The sequence below is a fragment of the Erithacus rubecula genome (genome assembly GCF_903797595.1).
Source record: "Erithacus rubecula genome assembly, chromosome: 19".
NCBI classification, from domain to species: domain Eukaryota; kingdom Metazoa; phylum Chordata; class Aves; order Passeriformes; family Muscicapidae; genus Erithacus; species Erithacus rubecula.
The window spans coordinates 6,747,050-6,772,122 of NC_136671.1; the positions used below are offsets into that span (position 1 = coordinate 6,747,050).

Genomic DNA, 25,073 nt, shown 5'->3' on the forward strand with positions numbered 1-25,073 from the left:
AAAAATGCTCAGAAAAATTCAGCTTGTGTAACACTGTGTGTCCCTTTCAGGCACTGTGAAATATCTTCTGCCCTCCCTGGACACTGGCCTGGGCAGCTGGACTGTCATTATTGCTGGAAATGGTGCACATGGAAGCACAGACAGGGCAGTGCATCCTCATGAACTGAGAACTGTGTTGTGTTATGAATTATTGGTTCATACAGCATCTTGTGGAGATAACTCTGATTTCCCATTTAGCAAGGTTTCCATGGCTTGATATTTGCTTATGTGACCTTTGGAATGGGCTGGAAGTCACTCAGCTGTTGCATGCAGCGATGCTGGTGGCCAGCCATATGCAGACAGAACTGCAAAGGAATGTTACTGAGCTGCAGTTCCTTCTTTTCCTAACCAAGTGGATTTAAAACTTACAGTGTGACAGGGCAACTAGTGTCTCTCCTGCTGTGGACATTTTGTAGTTACTCTCTTCTGTCATGACCCAAACACCACCCATACACTCAGCTCCCTTACTGGCTGCTGGAAAAAGCAGGGTTCATTTCCAGCTGCCTAGCATGGTACATCAACCTTTTGGTTGATGCACATCTGAGAAGCCTTGGATTGAACTTGTCCTTGTCTCTTCCAGCTTGTGTGGCATTTTAGGCTTTGCAAAGTCCAGGGCTGAGAAAGCAAACAAAAGGTGTTTGTCTCTGGATTTGTGTGCTCACCTCATGTGCCTACACCCAGAATCTGCTCTGATCTGCCCAAGCACTGGCAATTGGCTCCTTTCCTGAGGCACCAGAGCATTCACTGCTGCTTGGAGTGAGGCTGCTCACAGTCCATTAGACACCTGAAGTGCCATGAAGACCTACTGCCTCACTTTGCTGTGAGCATTATCCTTCTCCCCATACAAAAATGTTTCTGTGTGCTGTGAAATCCAGCCTGTCTGTACCCCAGATCAGTGTGCAGTGAATGCCTTCCATCTGAGGTGCAGACGAAGAGCTGGGCATTTCAAGTGCTGCTGTACTATTACAATCCATTCCAAGTATATCAAAACCTCTGTCCTGGGCCTTCTTGTATGTCAGTAAATGCAAACTGACTCTTAGTAGGTCCTTAGTCCCTGCAGGACAGTGCAGAGTTCAAAGCAGTGTGCAGAGCAGGATTTTGCTGGGTTGCTGAGTATTTGCAGGTGAGCCTGTCCAAGCCCTGCTCTGAGCAGTGTGAGTGCAGCTCCTGGCAGTAGCCAATGGCTTGGCTACATCATCTGGGGTTGCTCTTCTGGGCTTACAGCAGCTACTGAGTGTGCAGAGAGCATCTCTGCAAGGCCTGAGCACTGAGTCCAGCCCAGCCCAGGCCTGACTGCTGGCCCTGCACACCATGTAAAGTCACCCAGTGTCACAGCTCACACAGCACGTCCTGCCCACTGGCTGCAGGGTCAGCCTGTGCCTGGTCAATAGCTGGAATGGCTGGGCAGCTTCTGAATGTGAGGGTGATGGGTGAGTTTATACCCCTGTGGTGGTCTCACTCACGTTGGGTTATTGGTGTTCTTGTTCTTTCTCTGTGTTTGTCCCACATTAGTTCACGTGACAACACTGGCTTTTCTCAGATATTTGGAGATGGTTAAAAAAGAGAGGAAAGGAACATGATCCAGAGTTTTCAGGCAGTTTTGTAAAAGGGGTAGATTGTGTTTTACTTTGGGGGTGATATATAGCCCAGGTAAGATTTTTCACCAAGGACCATTACTTCTCAAGTTGACTTTTTAATTGATTTAGCTCTTCTGAACCACTAGCCTTTGGATGGAGTCCAGAGTGTAATGGAAAGTTCACTGAAACCCCAGCAGCTCTTGTTAAACCTCAGTGAATTCCTACCCAGCACATTTCTTGTACATAATTAAACACAGTTAAGCAGGTGATGGATTTGAACCTCTATCTCTAGTGTTCATCTGTATTTCAATGAGGAAGGGACTCATGAAAATAATGAAGTTTTGGATGGTGGGATTTGGGGTGATTTTTTGCCTCTTCTGATGAGTAACTGCACCTGAAAACTCAGGGTAGATGTTTTGGTAGGTCCTATTTATCACCAGCATGAGCTGTTTTATGTAGCACTCGGCTCTCATCACTTACTGCTTTTCAGTAATAAATTTTCCAGTATTTACTTGTCCTTTTCCCATTTTTTGGTAACATTTGGATTTGTTATCCTTTACTTTGATATCACTTTCTGTCAGTACAACTGCCATACTCACAGTGAGAGTGTAGTGCTATGGCAACGATGTATTATCTGCAGCCTTGCCAATGAGTAAGATGTGGTGCAGAAATTAGTTCACTTATCAAAATCTGATGTGCAGAGCTGAGCTAAGAACCTGGCAGTCCAGAACCTCCTGCTATTTTCACAAGACCTGCTGTTCTGCTTCATATTGGTTATGACACTCACATAAATTCTCTCCTGACTGTTTCCAGTGATGCCTTGTTAAACCTACGGATGTCTCAGCACCTTGGAAAATATTTTTAGACGTACAATAATCTTCATGCTTTGATAGTGACAAAAAATGGAAAATGAGCTTGTTTTTTTACTTCCCTTACTATTGCAGAAAGGTACTTTTCTGTAATTTCAGGGTAGGAAAAAAATATATAAATAGAAAAATCTCACCCAGACTGGGAAATGTGAGAAATGTGTTAGATTAACACTGCTGAAGACTGAGAGAGCTCTGCCCTTCTCTGCTCTGTGGTGCAGACTGGGCCATGCACAGCCTTCAGCATGTGTCTTGCACCTCCTCTGTCCCACATACAAACTAGTGGAATGGTCTTTAAAGTACAGTGTTTACATTCAATTCCAAATCCTTCTGCAGCGTGGGTGGATTTATGTTCCTTTCATTTATGTTCCAGCTGGTGCAGTGCTGGCCTTTTACCCCTGTGGACCTGTCCCCCTCTGGTGTGTCCTCTCAGGCATCCTGACTGTTGTGCCTTACAGGGTAGGGCAGCTTTTGGGCACCCCAGAATTGAGTTGATATTAGAAATGTTAAATCTTTGGTCAGATGATTAGAAATACTTTATATGGATTTTGCAGTGCAAACATTTTTAACAGTCAGGAAAGTACTCTTGGAAAGGAGTCAGGAATCAGGGACAGGCTTCTACAGTTTTGGATATTGTTTGAAAGTTTCCAGTGAAATTAGTACTTGTCCTTAGTCAAATTGTGTTTGCTTGTTGACCTCTCATACCTAATTAATCCCTACTTCACTGAGCTGCTTCTACTTGCATGCACTGAATCAGCTATTTCACATTACTCTTTTACCACTGTAATGGTGGCAGAAGTACATTTGAGCTGAGATGCTTTCTCTTCCATGTTATAACCCCATGCCTTGTGATCTGTGGAGAAATAAATTGTTTTGTTATGCATCAGCCATCTGTTTGAGGCTGAGGGGAAGGATGTGTGGTAATCTAATCAAATATTCAGTGCAAGGATTAGACAATATTTGAGGTATTCTTATTAGGTTTGGATGAATGTCCAAATGGATGCCCATCTCTTGAGGTTCCCACATCTCTGTGCACTGCACAAGCAACTTCCAGAAAGGGCAGGGCTGTACCCTGCTGCCCATGTCCTGCTCCTTGTCTCTGGCCTCCAGACATGAGCTCACACGTGCTGTGGTGCTCCAGGCAGGCTGTGAAATGAGCCACCAGCCGTGTTTGCTGGGTAAGTCACAGACCCATCCTCACTCCACAGCCCAGCAGCAGGAGCCGCCCCCCTGCCCGTCCAGGGGAGGCTGGTGGGTGCCCAGAGCTGCCTCCAGGGACACAAACACCACAGCCACCAGCCTGGCCCTCACAGAGAGGCTCTGAGCCTTTCCAGCTCTCTCAAACTCCCCTGTGGTGGGAAAGGTTTGGTCTCATTTGCAGAATATGGAACTGGGGTGGCTGGGGGAGTAGGAGGCGTTTGATGGCTCTGTGAGCCAATGTCAGAACCAAGACTAGAAACAGATTTTGGTTCTTAAAATCCCAGGCTCCCTTCTCTGGGGCCTGCTGTCTCTCTAACCATGTTTTAATGAAAAATACCAAATCTTAATTTAGAGCAGGATTCAGGAAAAATGTCCAATTCAATTACTTAATTGTAGGTGAACTGTAATTGTAAGACACTAACATGTCTTGCTACAAAGCACCAGGCAGAAAAGCAGAAATGATTATTTGTTGTTTAATTTAGCAGAGGAAGGCAGCTGATCATACTAAGTCTATCTGACACCTAGCAAGTTGTGTGATCCTATTTGTTAATCTTTTTAACTTTCCGTTTTATTAGGATAGGGTTTCAAGAGCAAATAGGATAAATTAGATTAAATCTGTCACCCTGAATTACTCTCCACTGAGTTATGAACAGAATCACTCTGTGTCAGAGAAGTATAATTATGAGGGAAATGCTGCCTGTGTAATTGCGTGCTTTGTTTGGAAAAATGCAAGGTCCATAATTATCCCCAGTGTGCCGTGGTGGTGTGTGCTGGCTCTGAATCTCTGCAATAAACAAAGCCAAGGAAAGTTTTTCTTTGGAGCAGTCCTTGGTGCAGTGTGGCTGGTATCAGCTACAGTAGCAATATTACCCTTCAGGTCTTCTGGTTGAAGTGAGGGATCCAAATTAATTTGGAATAGGACACGCATTGTACAATTACTTTCAGGGAAAAATCTGATGGTGCTCCATTAGGGGGTTATTCACTGGTCCTGGCTGTATTTAATTCATATAGCCCTATAAAGGTGTGGTACCCTTCCTGCTGTATAATTCCACTGTGAGATGAGTTGAAGACACAGAACTGTAGCCTCTTGAAATGTGGGGTTCACCAGCCAAAGAAAGCTTTAAATTGTTTGTGCTGTATGTCTGGATTGGCAACAACTTCTGTTAGGAAAAAGGAAAGGAAAAGTTCAGCTATATTTGTTCCTATACAGTAGGCATAATTGCTGCTGGAAGTAGATCTGGAGAGAAAAATAAGAAACTCCCTACAGGTCCTAAACTGTCTAAACTTTGCAGCTTTCTTCTTGAGGCAGAGGGGCAGAAGCCAGGCTTTTACATGATGGATTAGTGATAAAACAACCTGCTAGGCTCAGATTAGAATTTGTTATTTTGCCAAAAATTATATGTGCATTAGTGGAGAGGAGCAGAGAGGCTGCATCATTTTGGTGAATCCTGGAAATTTGGTGAATTTGGAAATTTCATTTTCTTTTTCAGACCTTTTTGCAATTATGAGCCAGGACTTGATCTCCACATCTGTTTTTATTGGCCAGTCTAGTTTACAAATGAGGCCCCTTTTGTCCCATCTAATTTTATGTAATCTGTGATGCTGCATAACAATTCTGGGAAGAAGAAATGGAAGGATTGTGAACTGACCTTGTGGCTAGTATGTACAGTGACTCACTCTATCCTTTATTTCAACTTCCATGAAGTCTTTTCAGATACACTGTTTACCCATTAAATGAGCTATGCAGTTTATCTAATAGCTAAATTTCTTCCTAATATTTTGATATATTTGTTGGGAACATGACAAAATAAATCACAAATGAGAGTGTTTTAAAATGCTTACATTAATCATCTGAGACAGTCTCTCTCATTATAATCTTGTTCAGTGTAACTAGTTATCTGTAAGAAAGGGTTTCCTGTCCCTTGATTTGCCACCCTACGTGACTTTACTGCCAAGGACATCTCTCCTCCATGCTTGACAAGCAATGGGTAACTTCATAATCTTTCTCTGTGTAGGCAGTTTCTTCATGGGAAGAAATTAAGTCAGTCATGCCCATTACTGAATCTAATTTTACTATAATTTAGAGGGAAGAACTCTTCCCTGAGTAGAATTGGTTTTATAACCGCTTACTTCAGGATTTATTTTGCTTTCCTCCAAAGGATGTGGCAGAAACTGTTGTTAGTGACAGGCCTGCAGCTTGCTTGGCAAGGTCACTGCAGCAGCACCTTTCCTGGCAAGTGAGAAACTTGTGCCTTGCTCTGGTTTTCAGTCATCAGCAGCTGCTCTGAGGCAAACTGAGCAAGGCAGCAAGTCAGTATGACCTTGCTACTTGTTGAAATTCCACCTTTTGGGAAACATAAGGTTCTTAGGGTAGGTACCTCATGGAGTCAAGCTGTCTTTGGCTGATTTTTTTTCCTTCTCCCTTAGTCAGGCTGGAGGTTTGGTCCTGGCCACAGACAAGTCTTGCTCATGGCTTTACAAGCCATGGGTAGGACTTGTCCATCTTTTCCTCACTCCAGGCCAAATGAAGCATACACAAGGAAAGCACTTTCGCAGAAGTGCAGTGGTAAAAGCCCAGCTGTGAAGAGGTGGGGAGTGCAGAACAATCTCTTTTTGCCTGCACACAAAGACATGAGAAAAGCTTTCTAGCACTGGCCACAAGAGCAGGTTTGACAGTGTCCCTTCAAGGTCACTAACACCATCCTCAGCTGTTCAAAACAGCCTATTGCATATTTGTGGAAGAAGGCTGCTTGCTTGTTGTTTTCTCCTTCTTTGCACAGGCTTCAGCCTGGCAGACAATCAGATCCAACTGTAGATGTAATGCAGGCAAAAGACCAGAATACATGGGCCAGTGTGTGATTTATGCTAATGGCAGCAGGCATTGCTGAGTGCCTGCCTGCTCAGCAGCCTTGGAAGAGTCCTTGGCTGTCAAGACATGTGGAAATCTAAGAAGCAACTCGGTGAGGGGTCTTTTTTTCAATTACATACTTTGACCCACATTCTTCCTTATTTATATATTTGCAAGTATCATGAGATTGATCAGATTTTTCTCCTCAGTTCCCCTGTAGGACCAAACTTCCTCCTGCAGACAGGAGAAATACATTCAGTGGGATGTTCAGAGGTTGTGAATGGCTGAGTGAATGCACACTGGTTTTTATTTGGTGAATCTGCATGTAAGGCAGGCTCTTTGCTGCCTCATCATGCCCTTCTCTGCTGGTGGGAAGTGTTCTTTGCAGCTTGAACAATTTTTCTCTAATTAACAGACGTTTCCTCATCCTCTCTCCAAAATCTCCTACTCGTTCTCCTTTACCCTTTATCTTCAATTCCTCTCAGTTTCACTCCCTGGGTAAGCAACAAATTTTTCTGGTGCTTCTGAACATTGTTCACATGGCATATGGCATCTACTTTCTTTTTGATACTGCATTTTTTTCTGCTGACACCTGCAAAGCCCGTGCTTGGTCTGACAAAACTTTCCCCCAAGGAGAGGTTTTGTAGCATTGGTTCTGAGTGTTTAAAACCATGGAAGCTTAGTGAGAAGCAAATGTGATTCTCTTTGCCCCTGCTTTGGGGATCAGTGGTTTGAATCCTATTGTGCTTTACACCAGGGAAAATTGAAAGTAACCCCAGCTGCAACAAGGCTGTAGAGAAGGTAACAGAAATGCAACAATGGGATGAAGCTTTTACACAAAGTAGTAAAACGCCAGGTTGCAGATAAGGCAATAGAGTAGCAAAGCTCTGTGAGCCTGTGAACAATTGGTGCTTTCTGTGCTCTGGAACAAAGCAGCTTTACAGAGGGTGTTGCAGTGATCACTGGATCTGGCTCCGTGGAAATTTCTGTTGCATTGCAAATTCAGCCTTGCTGCGTGGCTGGGGGGGCAGAGTACTTCTCTGGGTGGTGGTAGTGAGTGGGAAGAAACTAAGTGTTACAGCTCAACTTCTCTTCTCCACAGGTGCCCCTGGTTGACAAAAGCCATCTCCCCAGCCATCCCAGTGTACAATGGACTCGTTTTCTTGTTTGTACTGGCAAACTTCAGCATGGCAACTTTCATGGACCCTGGAGTTTTCCCACGAGGTAACAGAAATGGGACAGTTGCAGGGCTGAGGGGGGCACTGAAAATCCAAGCCAAAAGAGGTGCCAGGTATCCAAACACACAGGTTGCTGACTAATCTTGTAGACTTTATTTATTTATTTACTATACTTGACTGTCATTAGGGGTGGGATGGCAATGAAATGCTGGATACCCTCCAGTTCTCTTCTGAGCTCCTGGATGTCCTTGCACTTGCTCAGACTGGCACTTGAGGGCACAGGATTGTGTAGAATGGTTCTTTTGCATAGCTATCCTGAGAGATGTGATTTTGATTGCTATCCCCTGTGTCATGCTGGCACACTGGATTTAAGTCACTGTCTTCTCAATAGGTAGCAGAGCGTGGCAGAGGGGAGAGGCTAAACTTTCTGGAACAGTTTCATCAAAGCAGTCCTTCCAGAATACCTTAAAAGAAAGGCAGAAGCATTGAAGGCTAGAACAGATAATGATTAAGGCTTGCCTTAGAGTGTCTAAAAATGCATACATTTAGAAAGATATTCCTGCTTAAATTAGTACTGATTCACAGCTGATTAAATAGGATAGAGATCACTCAGCTTTTGTAATGGGAACCACAGTTCAGCTATCTCTTTTAACACATCCTAATGAGAGAATTATCACCTCATTTTATCTGTCTTCCAATAATTATTCACATGAAGTTTGCAGCAGAGACTGCTTTAGGCAGTCTGTTTAAACCAGTGGATCTCTGCTGTCTGCAAGCTGTGCTTCTTCACCTCTACTCACCAAATTCACTGTCTATTTCACATTGCTACCTGACAAGAACAAGGTACCAGTCCTGCTGGCTTTCCTGAATAGCAAGGCCAGGTTTCTCCAGGTAGCAGAGTCTAATGATGAGCATTTCTCTGCCATTCATCTCAGCTGAAACTTCTGAACCCCTGATTAAGTGTTGCAGCACTCAAATTAAGGAAATTATTGCGTGTAAAGTTAGAGGAAAAATTCAGTCACTTATGTAAGATCAACTGATACAGTATGGGTGCTTAAAGCTACAAATGCTAGTGACTTTCAAAAGAACTTATGCAGGTGGAGTGTTAAGGAGTTTACTGGACTTGCTAGTTTATCTCAGCAGAGATAGCAGTGGTTAATTAAACATTAAACATTCTCATCCCATGTGTTTGTGCAGTGCAGTTCCCTCAAAGCAGAGTTGGATATTACTAGGCCCAAGAGTGATCAGTGCTGAGTGTACTGTCAGTTCATACCTTTCTTTGGGCTTCTCTAACTTCCTTTTGCAAATAAATTCTTCATTTTGGACTTTGCTTTCAAGGAAGAAACACACAGGGAGATCAAATAGAAACTTTCTCATCACCTTCCCTCCCTTCCCATCTCCCTTTGCACAAGGGAGTCAGGAGCAGAGCAGGAAGAGAAGGAGTTGCTAAAATTCACCCTTCTACTGTCTCTCACTTCATTTGTGGCCTTGGCCTTGCATCTCTGTGCTGTGCTTTGTCAGGAAGATGTTGGGAGCAAAGGGAGAGAAAAGACATGGCATTTGTCCTGGGAGAAAGTAATGGAGTAGGAGTTTAGATGTGTGAAGGAAGCAAACTGATAAGGGAAAAGATGGAAAAGACTATAAATACCAGTGCTGGGAAGAAAGAGGAGCAGATGTTATTTCAGATCACAAGTGTGCATGTGAAAAAAAGCTTATCACCACCCCACGCCGCCCGCAGAGCTGCCAGCGCAAGGAGTTCAGGAATTGTAGGAGTGACTTAAAATGAATACACAATCACTCTTTGCTTTTTGCTGTTGAAATTAGGTTTAGTCTTCTTGGTTTTCAAGCTTTTTAGCACATTTCTGGTAAGCTGAGACTAATGAAATCACACAATTCTTATAAGGAAGCCACCAAAATTTTTTAGTGAAAATGTGAGACTTGGCTGCTCCATGTCAGTTGATCAGTGTATGAGAATCTGTGTAGTAAGATACATTCCTTTGTCAATGTATTCTTCTGCTCAGGTCACTGGAAACTGGAAATAAGCACATTTCTAGCTATATGATATGACCATACAGGTCTGGCAGATAGGACCTCAGCTATGGGGGGAAATGATAGAACTTGGGCTGCAGAAACCCAGCTTCTTGAAGAGGAGCTTAATCAAACTCCCAGATCTGTTACTCAGTTTTTAAAATATTTTTAAAAATCTGTTGGCTCTCTGAATCTTTCTGGTATGAATCAGGATTGGCTCTGTGTGAGTGAATTTCTGGTGATACAGAAATGCATGAGTAGGAAAGGAAGTATTAAGTAACTGAAACTGGGGCTGCCTTGAAAAATCTGATTTACAGTCTAGGCTGAGACTGGCAATGTTTTTTGCTGGCTAATTATACCAACTACAATTGACTTTCGGTATTTTTGATGTGAATCTGTTTTATACAAACTCTGTGTTTGAGTTCTGCTAAAGGAACATGTTTAAATGTATGTAGGTATATATAATGTACAGACTTTTTGCCAGCAGTCAGATTTTTTATAAAAGCTTAAATGGTTTGACTGTTCTAGTGTCTTTTCATCTGCCCACATGTATTACACAGCTTGGGCACGTTTATACTGATTTTGGAGAACCTACAGACTATATTTATAGAAGTGCCTAAGGGATTTAGAGTCTGGCTCTCTGTAAGAGTCCCACTGACTAGTTATGAAGGAAAATTGTAGGGAATGATGCCAGTACAGCACTCTACTTCCACGCAAAAACGTTAATCCAGAGAATACTCTTGCAGATAAATACTGTAGCTGAGCCAGATCCCAAGCCCATCTAAGTGAAGGGAGAAATTCCCTCTGAAGTCAATGGAAATTGGATCATGATAACACATCTAGAGAAGATTTAATATAGAACTGCATGACAGTAATTGATGCTCCACTGGGACAACATTATCAAATTCCACCTAATTTGGAGCCAGTCAACCAATGCCAGCTGCACTATAATGTTTAACCAGGTGTTAAATAGATGTGAACTTCTTAGATTTTCTGTCAGGAGGAAACAAATAAAAATCACAGGAATCTAGAATAATATTTTTTTCTTCCCAGTATATGTTTGTCTGTTATAGACTGGGTTTTATTTTGTGCATTTATTTTTAAATGGACTCTTTTCTAGAACAGGACAGAGATAATAAACCATTGGTCCCCAGTAAGGGGAGTGTGCAGTGTCCCTGTGTCCTGATACTGACAGGATCAGCTCTTTTCTCTTTGCCCTCAGCTATCCCCACTAACTATCAGCTTTGTGTTGAGCAGCAGATGAAGATGAGGACAAAGACGACGATTTCCGCGCGCCGCTGTACAAGAACGTGGAGATCAAAGGGATCCAAGTACGGATGAAGTGGTGCGCAACCTGCCACTTCTACCGCCCGCCCCGCTGCTCCCACTGCAGCGTCTGCGACAACTGCGTGGAGGTAACCCTGCCCTGTGACCCTGCCCTGTGACCCTGCCCTGTAACCCTGCCCTGTGACCCTGCCCTGTAACCCTGCCCTGTAACCCTGCCTGCTGACCCTGCCATGGTGACCCTGCCCTGTAACCCTGCCCTGTAACCCTGCCCTGTAACCCTGCCCTGTAACCCTGCCTGCTGACCCTGCCATGGTGACCCTGCCCTGTAACCCTGCCCTGTAACCCTGCCCTGTGACCCTGCCCTGTAACCCTGCCCTGTAACCCTGCCTGGTGACCCTGCCATGGTGACCCTGCCCTGTAACCCTGCCCTGTAACCCTGCCTGCTGACCCTGCCCTGTAACCCTGCCCTGTGACCCTGCCCTGTAACCCTGCCCTGTAACCCTGCCTGCTGACCCTGCCATGGTGACCCTGCCCTGTAACCCTGCCCTGTAACCCTGCCTGCTGACCCTGCCCTGTAACCCTGCCCTGTGACCCTGCCCTGTAACCCTGCCCTGTAACCCTGCCTGCTGACCCTGCCATGGTGACCCTGCCCTGTAACCCTGCCCTGTAACCCTGCCCTGTGACCCTGCCCTGTAACCCTGCCCTGTAACCCTGCCCTGTAACCCTGCCTGCTCACCCTGCCCTGTAACCCTGCCCTGTGACCCTGCCCTGTGACCCTGCCCTGTAACCCTGCCCTGTGACCCTGCCCTGTGACCCTGCCTGCTGACCCTGCCCTGTAACCCTGCCTGGTGACCCTGCCCTGTAACCCTGCTCTGTAACCCTGCCCTGTAACCCTGCCTGCAACCCTGCCCTGTAACCCTGCCCTGTGACCCTGCCCTGTAACCCTGCCTGCTCACCCTGCCCTGTAACCCTGCCCTGTAACCCTGCCCTGTAACCCTGCCCTGTGACCCTGCCTGCTGACCCTGCCCTGTGACCCTGCCTGCTGACCCTGCCCTGTAACCCTGCCCTGTAACCCTGCCCTGTAACCCTGCCTGCTGACCCTGTCCTGCAACCCTGCCTGCAACCCTGCCCTGTAACCCTGCCCTGTGACCCTGCCCTGTGACCCTGCCCTGTGACCCTGCCTGCTGACCCTGCCTGCAACCCTGCCCTGTGACCCTGCCCTGTGACCCTGCCCTGTAACCCTGCCCTGTGACCCTGCCCTGTGACCCTGCCCTGTGACCCTGCCCTGTGACCCTGCCCTGTGACTCTGCCTGCTGACCCTGCCCTGTGACCCTGCCTGCTGACCCTGCCCTGTAACCCTGCCCTGTAACCCTGCCCTGTAACCCTGCCCTGTAACCCTGCCCTGTAACCCTGCCTGCTCACCCTGTCCTGTAACCCTGCCTGCTGACCCTGCCCTGTGACCCTGCCCTCTAACCCTGCTGTGCCTGAGGGCACCCAGGCTCTGCCTCGGGGCTGGGCTGGCACCTGCTCTTGCCCACAGACTTTTGGGTTGCCCCAGTTCTTGGAAGTTCACAGCTGCAGCCTCACTGGACTCCCACTGAGCAGAGCCATTTGAAGCACAGCCCTCAGTTGTGTGTTTTACAAATGCAACAATGCTTCTTGACAGACCTGTCACCAGTGATAATTAAAATAAAAGTTTATAATGCTGCTGCATCTTCCTTTAAATATCTAAGAGATTGAGAATGTAAAAAAGGGGTGAATGGGAGAGTTGATGGAGAGTTCAGGAGAGCAAGAAGTTCAGGGTGAACCATTTCAACTTCTCATATGTGAGCTTAAAGCTCATCATTTAATTTAGAGCAAACTGGTGCCTACATTAGTGAACAAGCAGAAAAGTCACAATGGTGTGTGAGTTTAGGAGAACCAAACTTGGAGTTCAGCAAATGGAGCCCATGTTTGTTTCAACACCCCAGCTCAGAGCATGAACTCATTCATGTTTCTGATGTTGATTGCTCTGAATTAGGGGACTTTCCTGGTTCTTGTTACCCTTAGGGTCTTGGTGAGTCACACAGGATTTTTAAAAAATAATCCCTAAACAGTAAGATGTGCTTTTGGGCTATAAGCATCTCCCAGACATGTAGGTACAGAGCACTGTATTCACAGTAGTGTATTGCCAGGGGACTTTTTATTGCTGAGCTAAAAATTTTACTTCTAAAGGATCATTTCTGCTGCAAGGTCTATTTTTTTTCAATAGAAAAATGAGATCTTTAATATGTCTAAAATATATTCAGCTGTGCCATTAAAATGAAAGGAAATACTAATCAGAAGGGGAAAAAATACCAGAGTCAGCTGGAATGCTGTACACACTACCTTTGTCCTAATCCTCTTTGCCATAAGCAAGGGAATAGTCCCAAAGAAAGCAGCATAGTTACAAGTGAGGAAAAGGCTTCCTGGATTTATCTTGTGTCAGTCATATATCTAAGTTATAATTATCTGGAAGCAGTGCTGTGCCTAGTAACCATCGATAAATAGGACAAGGCTGTCCTGTTTTGGAAGGCTTTAGAAGGATGTGGGATTTTAGAAGCCTGGGAGTGAGGAGCTGCCAAGGTCCCTGGGTAGAGGGGAATAGCCACAGCTATTTGTAAGTTGTGACACACAGTTTGTTTAGACTGCTGTGAATTGTTGGATAAAGCTGCATTTTTGGTAGAAAATCTGAATCGTACATTCCTAGTTTTAAAACATAAATGTTTTCCCTAATTCAAGATCCTGAGGATTGTTTAGATAATGGTAAATTCTCAGTTGTCCCATGGAATTTCTTTCTTCCACCTTTCCCAGTGGCTCAGCATAAAAATTCATTTTCAGGAAATAAAGTTTTCTCAGAAAAACTCACTGGTACAAACACTTGAAGTTTCATGCTAATGTAAGGCCTCCATGGGAGTTAGTTCTGCACCAGAAATGAAAATGGGAGGGAATCCAAAAAGAACCTGCATAAAATAGCAGAAGGCAAGGTGACTCTGGCTAGCTCTCCACGAGTTCTATTGATAGTCAGATCAGTTGAATGTTCCCTACTGTTCTGGTGCACAAGTAAGGAAGGAGTTCTGCTTGTAATTGAATTATTACTGCTGTGGAAGAATGTTGGCAGAAAGTATTAATGACTTCTGAATCAATAAATCATGGCCTTAAACATGTTTTATTGATTCTTGTGATGCTTATTTCCCACTCACCTGTCATATTCTAGAAGAGTTTGGAGACAGTAACAGGAGTGACTCTGCTGGCTTTCCATATAGGATTCACTCAGGGTTGTAGTTCACTTTCATCTAGAATGTACAATAAAAATTATTTTCCGAAATAAAAAATTTTGGAACCAATTTGATAAAAATGAATAAACAGTAAAAGCAGACAACACTTGGAGAAATAAAACAAATGAAAACTTAAAGGAAGCTGTTACCAGAGGGACTCAAAAATGAATCTGTGACAAAAGTAGTCAGATTTTTGTTTTCTTAATTGAAATGTTTGCAGTGATACTTACGTAGTTTCATAATCTATAGGTATTTTGGGCTGCATACAGCCAGATTTGCATAACAGACAGATATTATGTCAGCATTTCAGATATAGCCTGAAATTATCTAAGTTGCCCCTGTCATTCTCTAATGTGCTTTGAGAAAGCCCTAATCCATTTTTTTATATTTTGTAAATTTTTGGCAAATGTGTTGGGCAGAACTTAGAAATACAAAACTCCCTGTGTCATCATTGAGCAGTGCTTAAAAATAGCATTGCCACAAAGTGAAGAATAAACAGTTCATTTGTTGGTGCAATGAATGTGTAATATCTGCTCTGAAGAACACAGAGATAAGAAGGGTTTATTTCTTGTACCTGATCTTGTCTTCCCGTCAAGAATAATCCCATTGGAGACAGTGGATTTACATGCTTACAAAACTGTGTAAAGGCACTTGGAGGGTGTCTGTGGCTTGCCCTCATTATTAAATCTCCTGTTAAAAGAGATCTGACTTTGTGAGGGACTTTGGACTTGTAACTGAGACAAATAGTTAAGTTTGGATTCATAACTTAATGAACCTGTGCAGATCTTTGCCTGTGTCTGATCCAGCTGTTGCTTTTCTTTGGGACCTCCATGGTAAAAAGGTGCTTTTGTGATGTTCATTGCTCAGAGTGGACTCAGTTATGTATAAATACTGAAATGTGGGATAGAGAATTCTGCAGCACTACTGCATCTACAAACCATTGTAGGTTACAATAACTTCATTGTAATTGACTCATTATAAGGATGATAAAAAATTAGGGCTTCTGCTGCTAGCAGATTAATAGCCTGTCCTTTATTTTTAATATATCCTCTCTTCAAACCCTATAAACACTCAAGTACCTCTCCATTCATGGATAGAGGAACCACTTGGTCCTAAAAAGTCTTATAAAAGACAGTCAAGCATTTTGTAAAGCTGCAGAACTAGTCTGATGTAATTTTACATGACAGTGGTTCAGATTCATATCTTAGGCAATGTATTTTCTTTCACTGTTTGGATATTTTTCCCTATCTCTCCCTTTCTTTACAAGGATTTTGACCATCACTGCCCATGGGTCAACAATTGCATAGGACGGAGGAACTACCGCTATTTTTTTCTCTTCTTGCTGTCCCTAAGTACGCACATGGTTGGAGTGTTCACCTTTGGGCTCATCTTCGTACTAAACCACATGGAAAAGCTGGGAGCAGCTCATACTACCATCACGTATCCTTCCTTTTGGTCTTTCCAGACTCAGGAAAATGTGCAAGAATGAATCTGAATGTTTATCCTCTGAGAGCTGGTAGAGCCTCTCCTGATCCCCCCACCGCCCCCGCTCTCCTCCTGTAAATTCTCAGTGCAGGTTTTCCTCTGTTCCCATTGTACCTGTGTGAACATGGGTTGCTCCAGGAACTGTAGCTGACCCTTTGTCTTTCTCAGTGTTTGTCACAACAACCCAGCAGAAGGATGAGCTGCCTCCCTGAATTGGAGGTCTCAAATGCTGTTTGCTGTGTTTAAAACTGTTGCTGTATTTTGAAGCAGAATGTGCTCTAAAATAGTCCCCTGCATGCTGGTGTAACGCATGAACTGCTGGCTCTGAGGGGTGATACTGCTCTTGATAGAGCAGTGCACAGCATTCTTACAAGACAGCAAGGTAGAGCCAGAATCACTGAGCTCACATTACTTTTTAACCATCTCAAGGGTGAGGACCCAGACTAGGAGCAGATGGACTTAACTCGGAGATGCAATTTAGTTAGACCTTGCTAAAGGTGAGGGACACTGCACCCATGAGACCCCACCTGGAGTGCTGCACTGACATCAGAAGGATGTGGAGCTGCTGGAGGATGTCCAGAGGAGGCCATGGAGATGCTCAGAAAGCTTGAGTCCCTCTGTTCCAGAGACAGACTGGGAGAGTTGATGTTGTTCAGCCTGGAGAAGGCTCTAGGGAGACCTTAGAGCCCTTTCCAGTGCCTAAAGGAGCTCCAGGAGAGCTGGAGAGCAACTTTGGACAAAGGACTGGAGTGAAAATATGGGGGGAACAGCTTCAAACTGAAAGAGGGCAGGTTTAGATGAGATATCAGCATGGAATTCTTCACTATGAGGCCCTGGCACAGGTTGCCCAGAGAAACTATGGCTGCCCCATCCTTGAAGTGTCCAAGACCAGGTTGGACAGGGCTTGGAGCAACCTGGGGTAGTGAAGAGTGTCCTATCCACAACAGGGGAGTTGAACTAGGTGATCTTTAAGGTCCCTTCCAACACAAACTATTCTGTGACACTGTGACAGTGCCTTTTTTTTCTCCTTTTCCTCTTCATCTTTCACAGGCTCTTTTTCCCTTCACTCACCCCAGTTTCTTTAACTCTTGGATACAGAATGGCTGTCATGTGTGTGGCTGGGTTATTCTTTATCCCAGTCATTGGTCTCACTGGCTTCCATATTGTTCTAGTGGCCCGAGGGCGCACAACGAATGAACAGGTAAGAGCAATCCTTTCTCCATGTTTGTGGCTAAGGTGTTGAGGTGGGAAGGAAAGCCAACAAGTCAGCTTGGGTAAAGCAAAAGATGGTCCAAATCTTACCAGTAATACTCTTATTGGAACTTTTGTGAAGATCCAGGAAGATTGCCTATTTTTTTATTTTCAGATTTTTTTTAAAATGCACTACGGGCAAAGGTTTCCCTTTTTTAGCCACAGACTATCACCACAGACTTATTTATTACTTAAAATCTACTCATGGCCTTGAAATAGGTTTTATATTGTGAGTACCATCAACCCTAGAAGTTTAAACTTTATGAGTCAGACTGAACAATCCATGAGATTGAGTGAAAGAAAGAAAGGAAAAGATGAAATCATTTGCCCTCTCTCCTGGTATTTTGAACTCCCCCAGCAAACCCACACTGCCCATAATAGGGTCTGAGTTAGCTCTTTGTCTCCCTCTGTGTCTCTCTCTTGTTCTCATGGATATGAACACACACACACACACAGAGTGCTGTTGCACCCAGTTTGCTTTGCTTCTCCAAATCAAGTGCCAACATGACACCTTGTGCCAAAAAGCCTGTAAAACTCCAGTTCCCCTGCAGTGACTCAAATGTCCATGACCCACAGTCCCTGTGGTTGATGCAGACCTGCATTCATGTGCAGACCTGCATTCATGTGCACATTAATGGCTTGCTGTGGGTGATAGAGTGATGGGATCAGTAACAGGTCCCTGCCACCCCAGGGACAGTTTGCAGGTGTGGCACTGGTCTCAGCCCTCATCCCCAGGCTCATGAGCTCTCTGCATTCCTGTGCTTTACCCTTTCACAGCTCCATCTCCTGAGTGCCCCTCACATCTGGGCTTTTTGCACATTTTTACTCACCATACTTCTTTTCCCTTGTGGTTTGGGTATTTTTGAGATGGTTTTTTGCTGCCCTTGCACCCATGGGTGCTCTGGAGCTCCCCCGAGCTGTTTTGGCTGTCCTGGGGGCTGATGACTCCATGCTGTGGAGCTGTCTGGCTCCTGGGCAGGCTGTGAGTGTTGGAAACAACTGTCTGAGCCCAAGCCTTCCTAAACTGAGATGACATTGTCTCCATCCCACAAGAGACAATAAAAACTCTTATCCAGAAGAGTGTGGGAGGTTTACATAAGCAAGGAATCTGAAGTCATCCTGAACTGTTGCCTAACATGGCCTTTGAACAAAGCAAGCTTCCATAGCTGTCATCTTCAAATGCTTTTCTCTGTCCTGCTCAGAATCATCTGCTCTTCATTTTAAAATTGGTTTTGGCCAAGTATTAGGTTTGATAGTGCTAACAATAGTAGCATAAAACACAGGGCATTTTGGTCTCATAGCCCAAATTGTGGTTTGCCTTAGGCTTGTCTTTGTGCAGTGATATAAACTCTCCATGAAAATTTTAGGTTGAAGAAGAAGAAAAATATTTAAAACCCATGAAATTTAACTTCACCTGTTTGTGGCTGCACTGGAATTTAGAAAGGTTGAGAATTTTTCTGTGATCAAAATAACTGTTGGAAAATGTATCCTAACTTGGTTTAGTTTCCTGAGCTACCAAACCACTTGAGATCTAATTCATCTTCCCATGCCATTTTGAAAATTAAATATAATCTGGACTTAATTTCTGCTTAGTCATATGTAGCAGTTTTCTGTAACTAGAGGATTGATGTTCCCAGCCCTGGGGTCCTTTCAGAGGAAGCATATCTAAGTAATTAGAGCACCAGACCGGGAGAGATGGATATGAGATCTGCTCCTGGCTTTGCCACTGTTCTAAAACATTCTCTTTTCCCCTGTCTCAGTGTTAATTCTCTTTTCTCACACTGGAAGTTATCTACTGTCAGCTTTCCAGTTGCAATATGCTCAGCTTATCTTGTCCTCTTTTCCCAGTACATTTTATATGCTAGTGGTACAGACATTTTTGGATTTTTACTGTAAATTTTTGATATTTATTAATTCTGGAGTTTTTAAGTTCTGAGCACTCATAGTAGGCAGACTGTGATTGAAAAGTACATAGTAGCTGAGTTTAGATGTTTCTGAGCTTTCTGAATGCCTCTGAAATTCTTGTGGAATCAAAATAACCCATAACTCAACATCTGCTCATATCCTAGTATTTTTAGTTTCTGAATAGAATAAATAAATACCCTTCCTTCTTAGATTGCTTTCTACCAGTGGATTTCAAACTACTTTAGAAACCAAACTGATATAATTAGTACTGCAATCTGTGTGATGGAGAAATTTTATTTTCATACTGTGTTTGAGAAAATGGGCACAGAGATGAAATGCTTTGCCAGCATCTGGCACAAATCAGCATGAGCCTAGGATTGAATGCAGATGTGCCAAATGTGCCAGGCCCATCTTTTCATCAAAAGGTTGCTCTTCCAAATCTCAGAACTTCCAGCCTCTCTCTCTTGGCCTCTGAAAGAGCTTTGTGTTATATCAACAAGGCCAGCATAATATATTGCAGAATCATTTAATCGTTGTTATTTTATTTCTGGTACTCTGTAAACTTGTTGCTAGATCAGAACTATGAGCTGATTAAAATGCTTTACTTGCAAGCAACAATAGTAAGGCTTTTAATGGCAACCACTATTAATCTCCCTGGCTTTATTAGTATTTATTCCCATATGGTGACTTTCAAGTATCTGCCTGTAGAGTACAAACTCTTTATAATGCTTATGAAGCTTTGAATGGATCCCGCCAGTCTAATGAGGCTTGGCTTTTATTAAACCTGCTCATTTACAAGCAAACATTGTAATCACCAGGGAGTTCCTGGCACCCTCCCACATAAGGCAGTGGTTTGTACTGATTGCTGCTCAGGATGGGATCTGAGGGAAACATTGCTCTCATCCAGGGAACATTGATTCGACATTGCTGTTGGTTTGGAGGGGACTTGCCAAGGCAGAAGAGGGAAAGTGATGGGAATGAAAGAGACCAAACCAGGATGTCTGGCTGGGGGCAGACACAAATCCAGTGCAGGAGCAGCAGGGAGAGGTGAACATGTCACTTTGAAACCCAGTCACCTTCAGAAGTGCTCTTGTGGGAAGGACCTTGAGTTGAGTGCCTCCTAGCTGAAATTAGCTGACAGAGGTGGTGTGTTAGAGCTGGAGAGAAAAAGTGCAGCATTCAAAGAAAAACGATCTATTTTGGAAGGACAGAAGGGTCAGACTTGTTCTTGGCTTTCTGAGGCTTGGATGATGACTTTTATATAACCAGAGGTTTGAGCACTGTCCTGAACGTGTTTGCAGGTGACAGGGAAATTCCGTGGTGGAGTGAATCCCTTTACCCGAGGATGCTGTGGAAACGTGGAACATGTGCTCTGCAGCCCCTTGGCTCCCAGGTAGGAGAAATGCTCTTAGCTGGGAATGAGGGAGCAAGAGTTGTTGGGACAGGGGAAGAAAATGTGTTTGACTGGGCTCACAAGCCAAGGATCATTGATGGAATAAGAGGAAAGCAAAGCAAAACAGTCCTGAAGGCAGAGCTCTGTGTTAGCTGTTTCCCTGTTGCATGGCTGTAACCTGTAATTCACCACCCTTATACCAGAAATATTTTTTTTGAATGAACTTGTAAAATTATGTTGAGCTCATACCCCTGTCTTCACCAGCTTGTTTATCCAGTGGATTTCAGTAACAAGGTAAATATCCATACTGCCCTCACAACTTCTTACACTGTACAGGCAATGTCCAAACTGCTAGAGAAAAAAGAAGGAAGCTAAAATCAGCCTTTCTCTTTAAGACTTAAATCTAATTTAAGGCTGCTGTGATTTTCAATCTCACTGGCACTTTCATTATCATAAAACAGATTATCAATGAGATCTACATCACGAAACTTGAGATTTTATTGATGGCTTTCTATTTTTGGGGAAATGGATTTATCGTTGCACATTTTGAAATCAGGATCTTAATGCAGTAGATCAGATGGACTATAAATAATTCTAGGTGCTGAGCTGTCCAGCCTGCAAACATGTTCATAATCTTACTACAGGACTTATTTGTGCCTTTTTGGGGTGTTGAACAATTCCAGACCCTGACACTCTTATTTGCCTTTTTTCCCCCTTTGTTATACAACAAGTCTTAAAGGACTGTTACATATTTTAAAGACAATGGAATAGCTGCTTCTCAAACCTTCCAAAATGTGGAAATCAGATCTGGTGGATGAGAAGAGCCAGGTATTAAATGCTGTGAGACACTTCTGTTAAGAGAGGAGCTATGAGTACCATCATCATGGCTATTCTCATAATTACATCAAGCAGAACATTTGTGTTTTGTGAAGACCAGTTCAGATTGTCCTGTATATTGAAGGTCCCTGAGCCATCGCTACTAGAATTGTCTGTTCACTACACAACACAGAGAAGGCTGGTGTGTGCATTGATATTTAGGCATTGAACAGCCACTGGCCAGTTGCACTTAAAGAATTCTATTGCACTGGAGAGAAATTAGATACCTAAAGTCATCCATTTCCTCTTAGACTTTTTGCTTCTTATAGACTTGTCATTCTCTTTTACCTCCATTTATTTGAACACTAAACATGCTACAGAAACAAGTCACCATATGGTAAGTTAGGACTGGCAGCAGATCATCTTCTCCATGGTAACTCCCCATGTGCTGACTCTTGTTCCCCCAGTCACAGACTCCTACCACAGGGCAGCTGTTTCATGTTAACTGGGATGATCTAGTCAATCACTTCTGTTGGTGGCAGATCTCTCTTGCTCTCTCTGTGCTCTTGTCTATTAGTGCTTCAAAAATTGCTGATTTTTTTAATGCATCTTTTCCTTTTGCTAAGTTTTTTTTTATTTATTGCTGTTTAATTATTACATACGTCGAAATAAATGGAGGTTCTTACCTAGATTCTGACACATTCTTAGATCATAACCTGGAAGTGGGAAGATTTTTAAGCCTTGTTCTTAGGTTACTGTTGCACAATTAATCAGGTACGTGGTTGAGCCCAAGAAAAAGCAAGCAGTGAGTGTGAAGCCTCCTTTCCTGAGACCTGATTTGTCTGAGCGACAGATCACAGTGAAGATCAGTGACAACGGCATCCAAGCCAACCTCAACCGGAGCAAGGTGAGGAATCTCCAAGCTCTGCTTTTGAGGGGCATGGATTGAGTGTTACCAAGCCTGGGAATGAGTCTGTCATTGACAAATCTCCTTGGGTTGATGCAGAAACTAGGGTTTGAGTCCTTGTCATATACTTCATCCTCTGAAGGTAACAGGTTCAATAAGAGCAGCTCTTGATGTAGTAACAGGCAGCTCTAGAATGGAATCCCTCTGCGCTTCTTTTGGAAGAGTTGGCTGTTCTTTGCACTAGTTATTTTCTGTCCCAAGAGCTGTCACCTCTTGGTGTTCAAATCAATTTTAATGAACCCTTATACCACCAGACCAGGTGAGTTGTTCTACTTCAAAGAATGTTCTGAGCTTCCAGGCTGCAGGAAGACTTGTGGTCCAGGGAAAGGAATATTGACTCAGAAGCTGAGTTCTCTTATCTCCTCTTCTCTTTTCACTTTCTCCTAGCATGAATAATAGAGAAGGATTTGTTTAGTTCCATAAAAAGCAGTGGATTCAAAGGAAGCAAACTTGCAAGATTTTTGTGGATAGTTGCATCCTACATTCTTTGGATAGTTACTTGCTGAGAGCTACCTGGAAAGTTGTTGGAAAATACTAGAAAGCACTATTGTCTTGTACCACATATTAATTAGTGTGATGATTATTGTACTTGGCATGCCAAGTAGACCAGGACAGTGCATTTAAAATTCTACTGTCTGGTTATGACAATGCTAATTTTACATGTGACAGTCTCTGTCTGCACTGGATGCTAAATCCTGTTTGTCATTTTATGTATATCTCTGGTACATCCAGCACACTGCCACATGCTATTATTTAACCAAGGTACGTGTAATGATTGATTTATTTTTTATCATTTTTAGTCTAAAATCAGCCTGGAAGGTCTGGAGGATAAGAGTATGGATGTGCAACCACCTCTCCCACCCAAAGGAGATCCAAGCAAGTACTCTGAGCTAAAAGGGCAGCTGGGCACCAGTGAAGGTATAGTTGCATGATCAGTGATTTTTTTTTATTAGTAAGAAGCTAAAAGGTTTCTTGTATTCTTTCAAAACATGGAATCTGGGTGAAGGATTTTTTTCTATTTATAGGATTTCCAGATTAGGGGAATTAACAACAGGAAAGGGAGAGAAAAGCCAGCTTGAAGTGGTTCATTCAAGCCTAGGTTGAATATTTCATATCAGTTTTGCAGAGTTAAAAGCTCTTTTAGACCTCTTCTTACATAAATTTCTAAATTAAAAATGTCTAAGGAATCTAAAGAATCAGAAATATTAGCATGAAATTCTTAGGCATTGCAAAATGAATTATTTAATTTGTAAGAATGTGAACTTTATGCTTTGATACTCTTAAATTTTTATATTTTTTTGGCAGACAGAACTATTAGCTGAATTCAACCCAAATATTTAATATTTTAACCTTTTTTTCTTTTGCAGAAGGTGGCCTCTCACCCAAACTTATCAGCCCTCCTACTCCTGCCATGTACAAATACCGACCAGCTTTCAGCAACAATCCCAAGGTCCATTACCACGCCACAGCTGAGCAGGTGAGCCAGCCCAGAGTGTGCTCCAGCTAGCCAGGCAGTGTGCAGCTGAGGATGAGCTCACTGCAGGCTCCATGAATGCCAGAGTGTAGCAGTAAATAACAACACTTGGCAATGTTGTGTACAACCTTGTTCCTTATGGAAACATGTCTGATTTCACAGCTTCCCTTGCTCTGGTGTCTCAGCCTGATCCTGGGATGCTGAGAAGTGTCACCTCCCATTGGCTTCTCCTGGCAGAGGTGCCACCTCACATTCCCTTCAGAGGGAGCTGGGCATGCTGAGTGCTTCTCTGGATCAGAGCCTTTAGCCAACACTCTGTGTACTCACTGATTCCTTAAGATGTCAGCTTGCAAAATAGAAAGAAGTCTTAAAGCATCCCAAGAGATATTTTAGTGAAAATTAACAGAAGACTCCTCATGTTTGACCTTCCTTAGTACCTATTCAGTGCATTTGGGTCATATGGAAAAAAAACCACCTTCTTAACACTTGGCATCATTTTCACCTATCAGGAAAACTGAGGTCCAAAGAATTCAACAGATTTGCTGTGGAATTTTGACAGTTTTGTCTTTTGCTTAGAAGTTATGAAACTTATTTCTCATGGATTTATTGCAAATAGTCTTTGGACCCCAGGACCTGAAAACAGCATTTGGAAAATCATTGGTCTAACTTGAATATTTGCAATGTGTGTCCAAGTCTTCACACACCAGTGGAGACACCCTTAATAAACACATACCACACACAGTGCAGTTTTCTCAAAATTAATTTCATCAGGTCCCTGGAATAACAAAAAGGGGTGATAGGAAGGAGCATTATAAAAGAAGTAAGGAAAGGAAAATAAGGTAGATAAAAATAATTGATTGCAGAAACACTGTAATTAGACAGAACGTTCCTTAAATGGTGAGGAAAGCTTTTTGTGAATCCTTTTCATTTTGAAAAGAAAGATGGTTATAGATAGTGGAATTCCAGCTATGACCAAGTTTAAGTTTTAGTCTTGCTGCAGTAATGGTAAATCTTATTCTATGGATTTGTCCACTTAATGAAGAAACAAGTGGCTTATGAAAGGGAACACAAGAACAACAGTGTGTTCACTACATCAAAAAAGTTTAATATCCTATCATTTTCATTTTATTACATGAAAAATGGCTTGCAGTCTAGTCCAAAATATTCTATTTACATCATCTAGCAATTTTGAGCTGTGGAAGCCACAGCATTCTGAGTCATAATGCCAAAAGTCAGGGAGCCAAGGAAGGCAGGCTTGTTGTGTTCATTCAGTGCACAGCCAGAGATGCAATATAGATACAGGGCAGGTTGTGATTAGGCCAGGGCAGTGCTGTGAAATGATAACAGGGAACAGCACCTTCACTCTGAGGCTTGCTGTTTCAATCCCAACCCAAAACAGTGCTGTTGCTGTTGCTGACTGGTGTGCAAGCTCTGGGGACTTGTTCAGTTTCATAGTAGTCACA

The 25,073-nt window shown here is 43.3% G+C and overlaps 1 protein-coding gene across 6 annotated transcripts in view; it reads left to right on the plus strand.

Moving 5' to 3' along the window:
- ZDHHC8 (zDHHC palmitoyltransferase 8) overlaps positions 1-25,073 on the plus strand; it is a 111,483-nt gene that overhangs the window by 76,898 nt on the left and 9,512 nt on the right. For 5 of the 6 annotated variants that reach the window (XR_013776377.1, XR_013776378.1, XR_013776379.1 and 2 more), the window contains exons 2-9: positions 7,633-7,754; positions 10,994-11,151; positions 15,587-15,759; positions 16,903-17,005; positions 20,262-20,353; positions 21,944-22,076; positions 22,937-23,054; positions 23,504-23,613. Coding sequence is in view for 2 of the 6 variants with exons in the window: in XM_079322146.1 (XP_079178272.1) it covers positions 7,633-7,754; positions 10,994-11,151; positions 15,587-15,759; positions 16,903-17,005; positions 20,262-20,353; positions 21,944-22,076; positions 22,937-23,054; positions 23,504-23,613 (1,009 nt within the window). In the remaining 4 variants the exon portion in view is untranslated. The remainder of the gene's footprint in view (positions 1-7,632; positions 7,755-10,993; positions 11,152-15,586; positions 15,760-16,902; positions 17,006-20,261; positions 20,354-21,943; positions 22,077-22,936; positions 23,055-23,503; positions 23,614-25,073) is intronic. The other variant, XM_079322147.1, reaches the window with a different exon arrangement.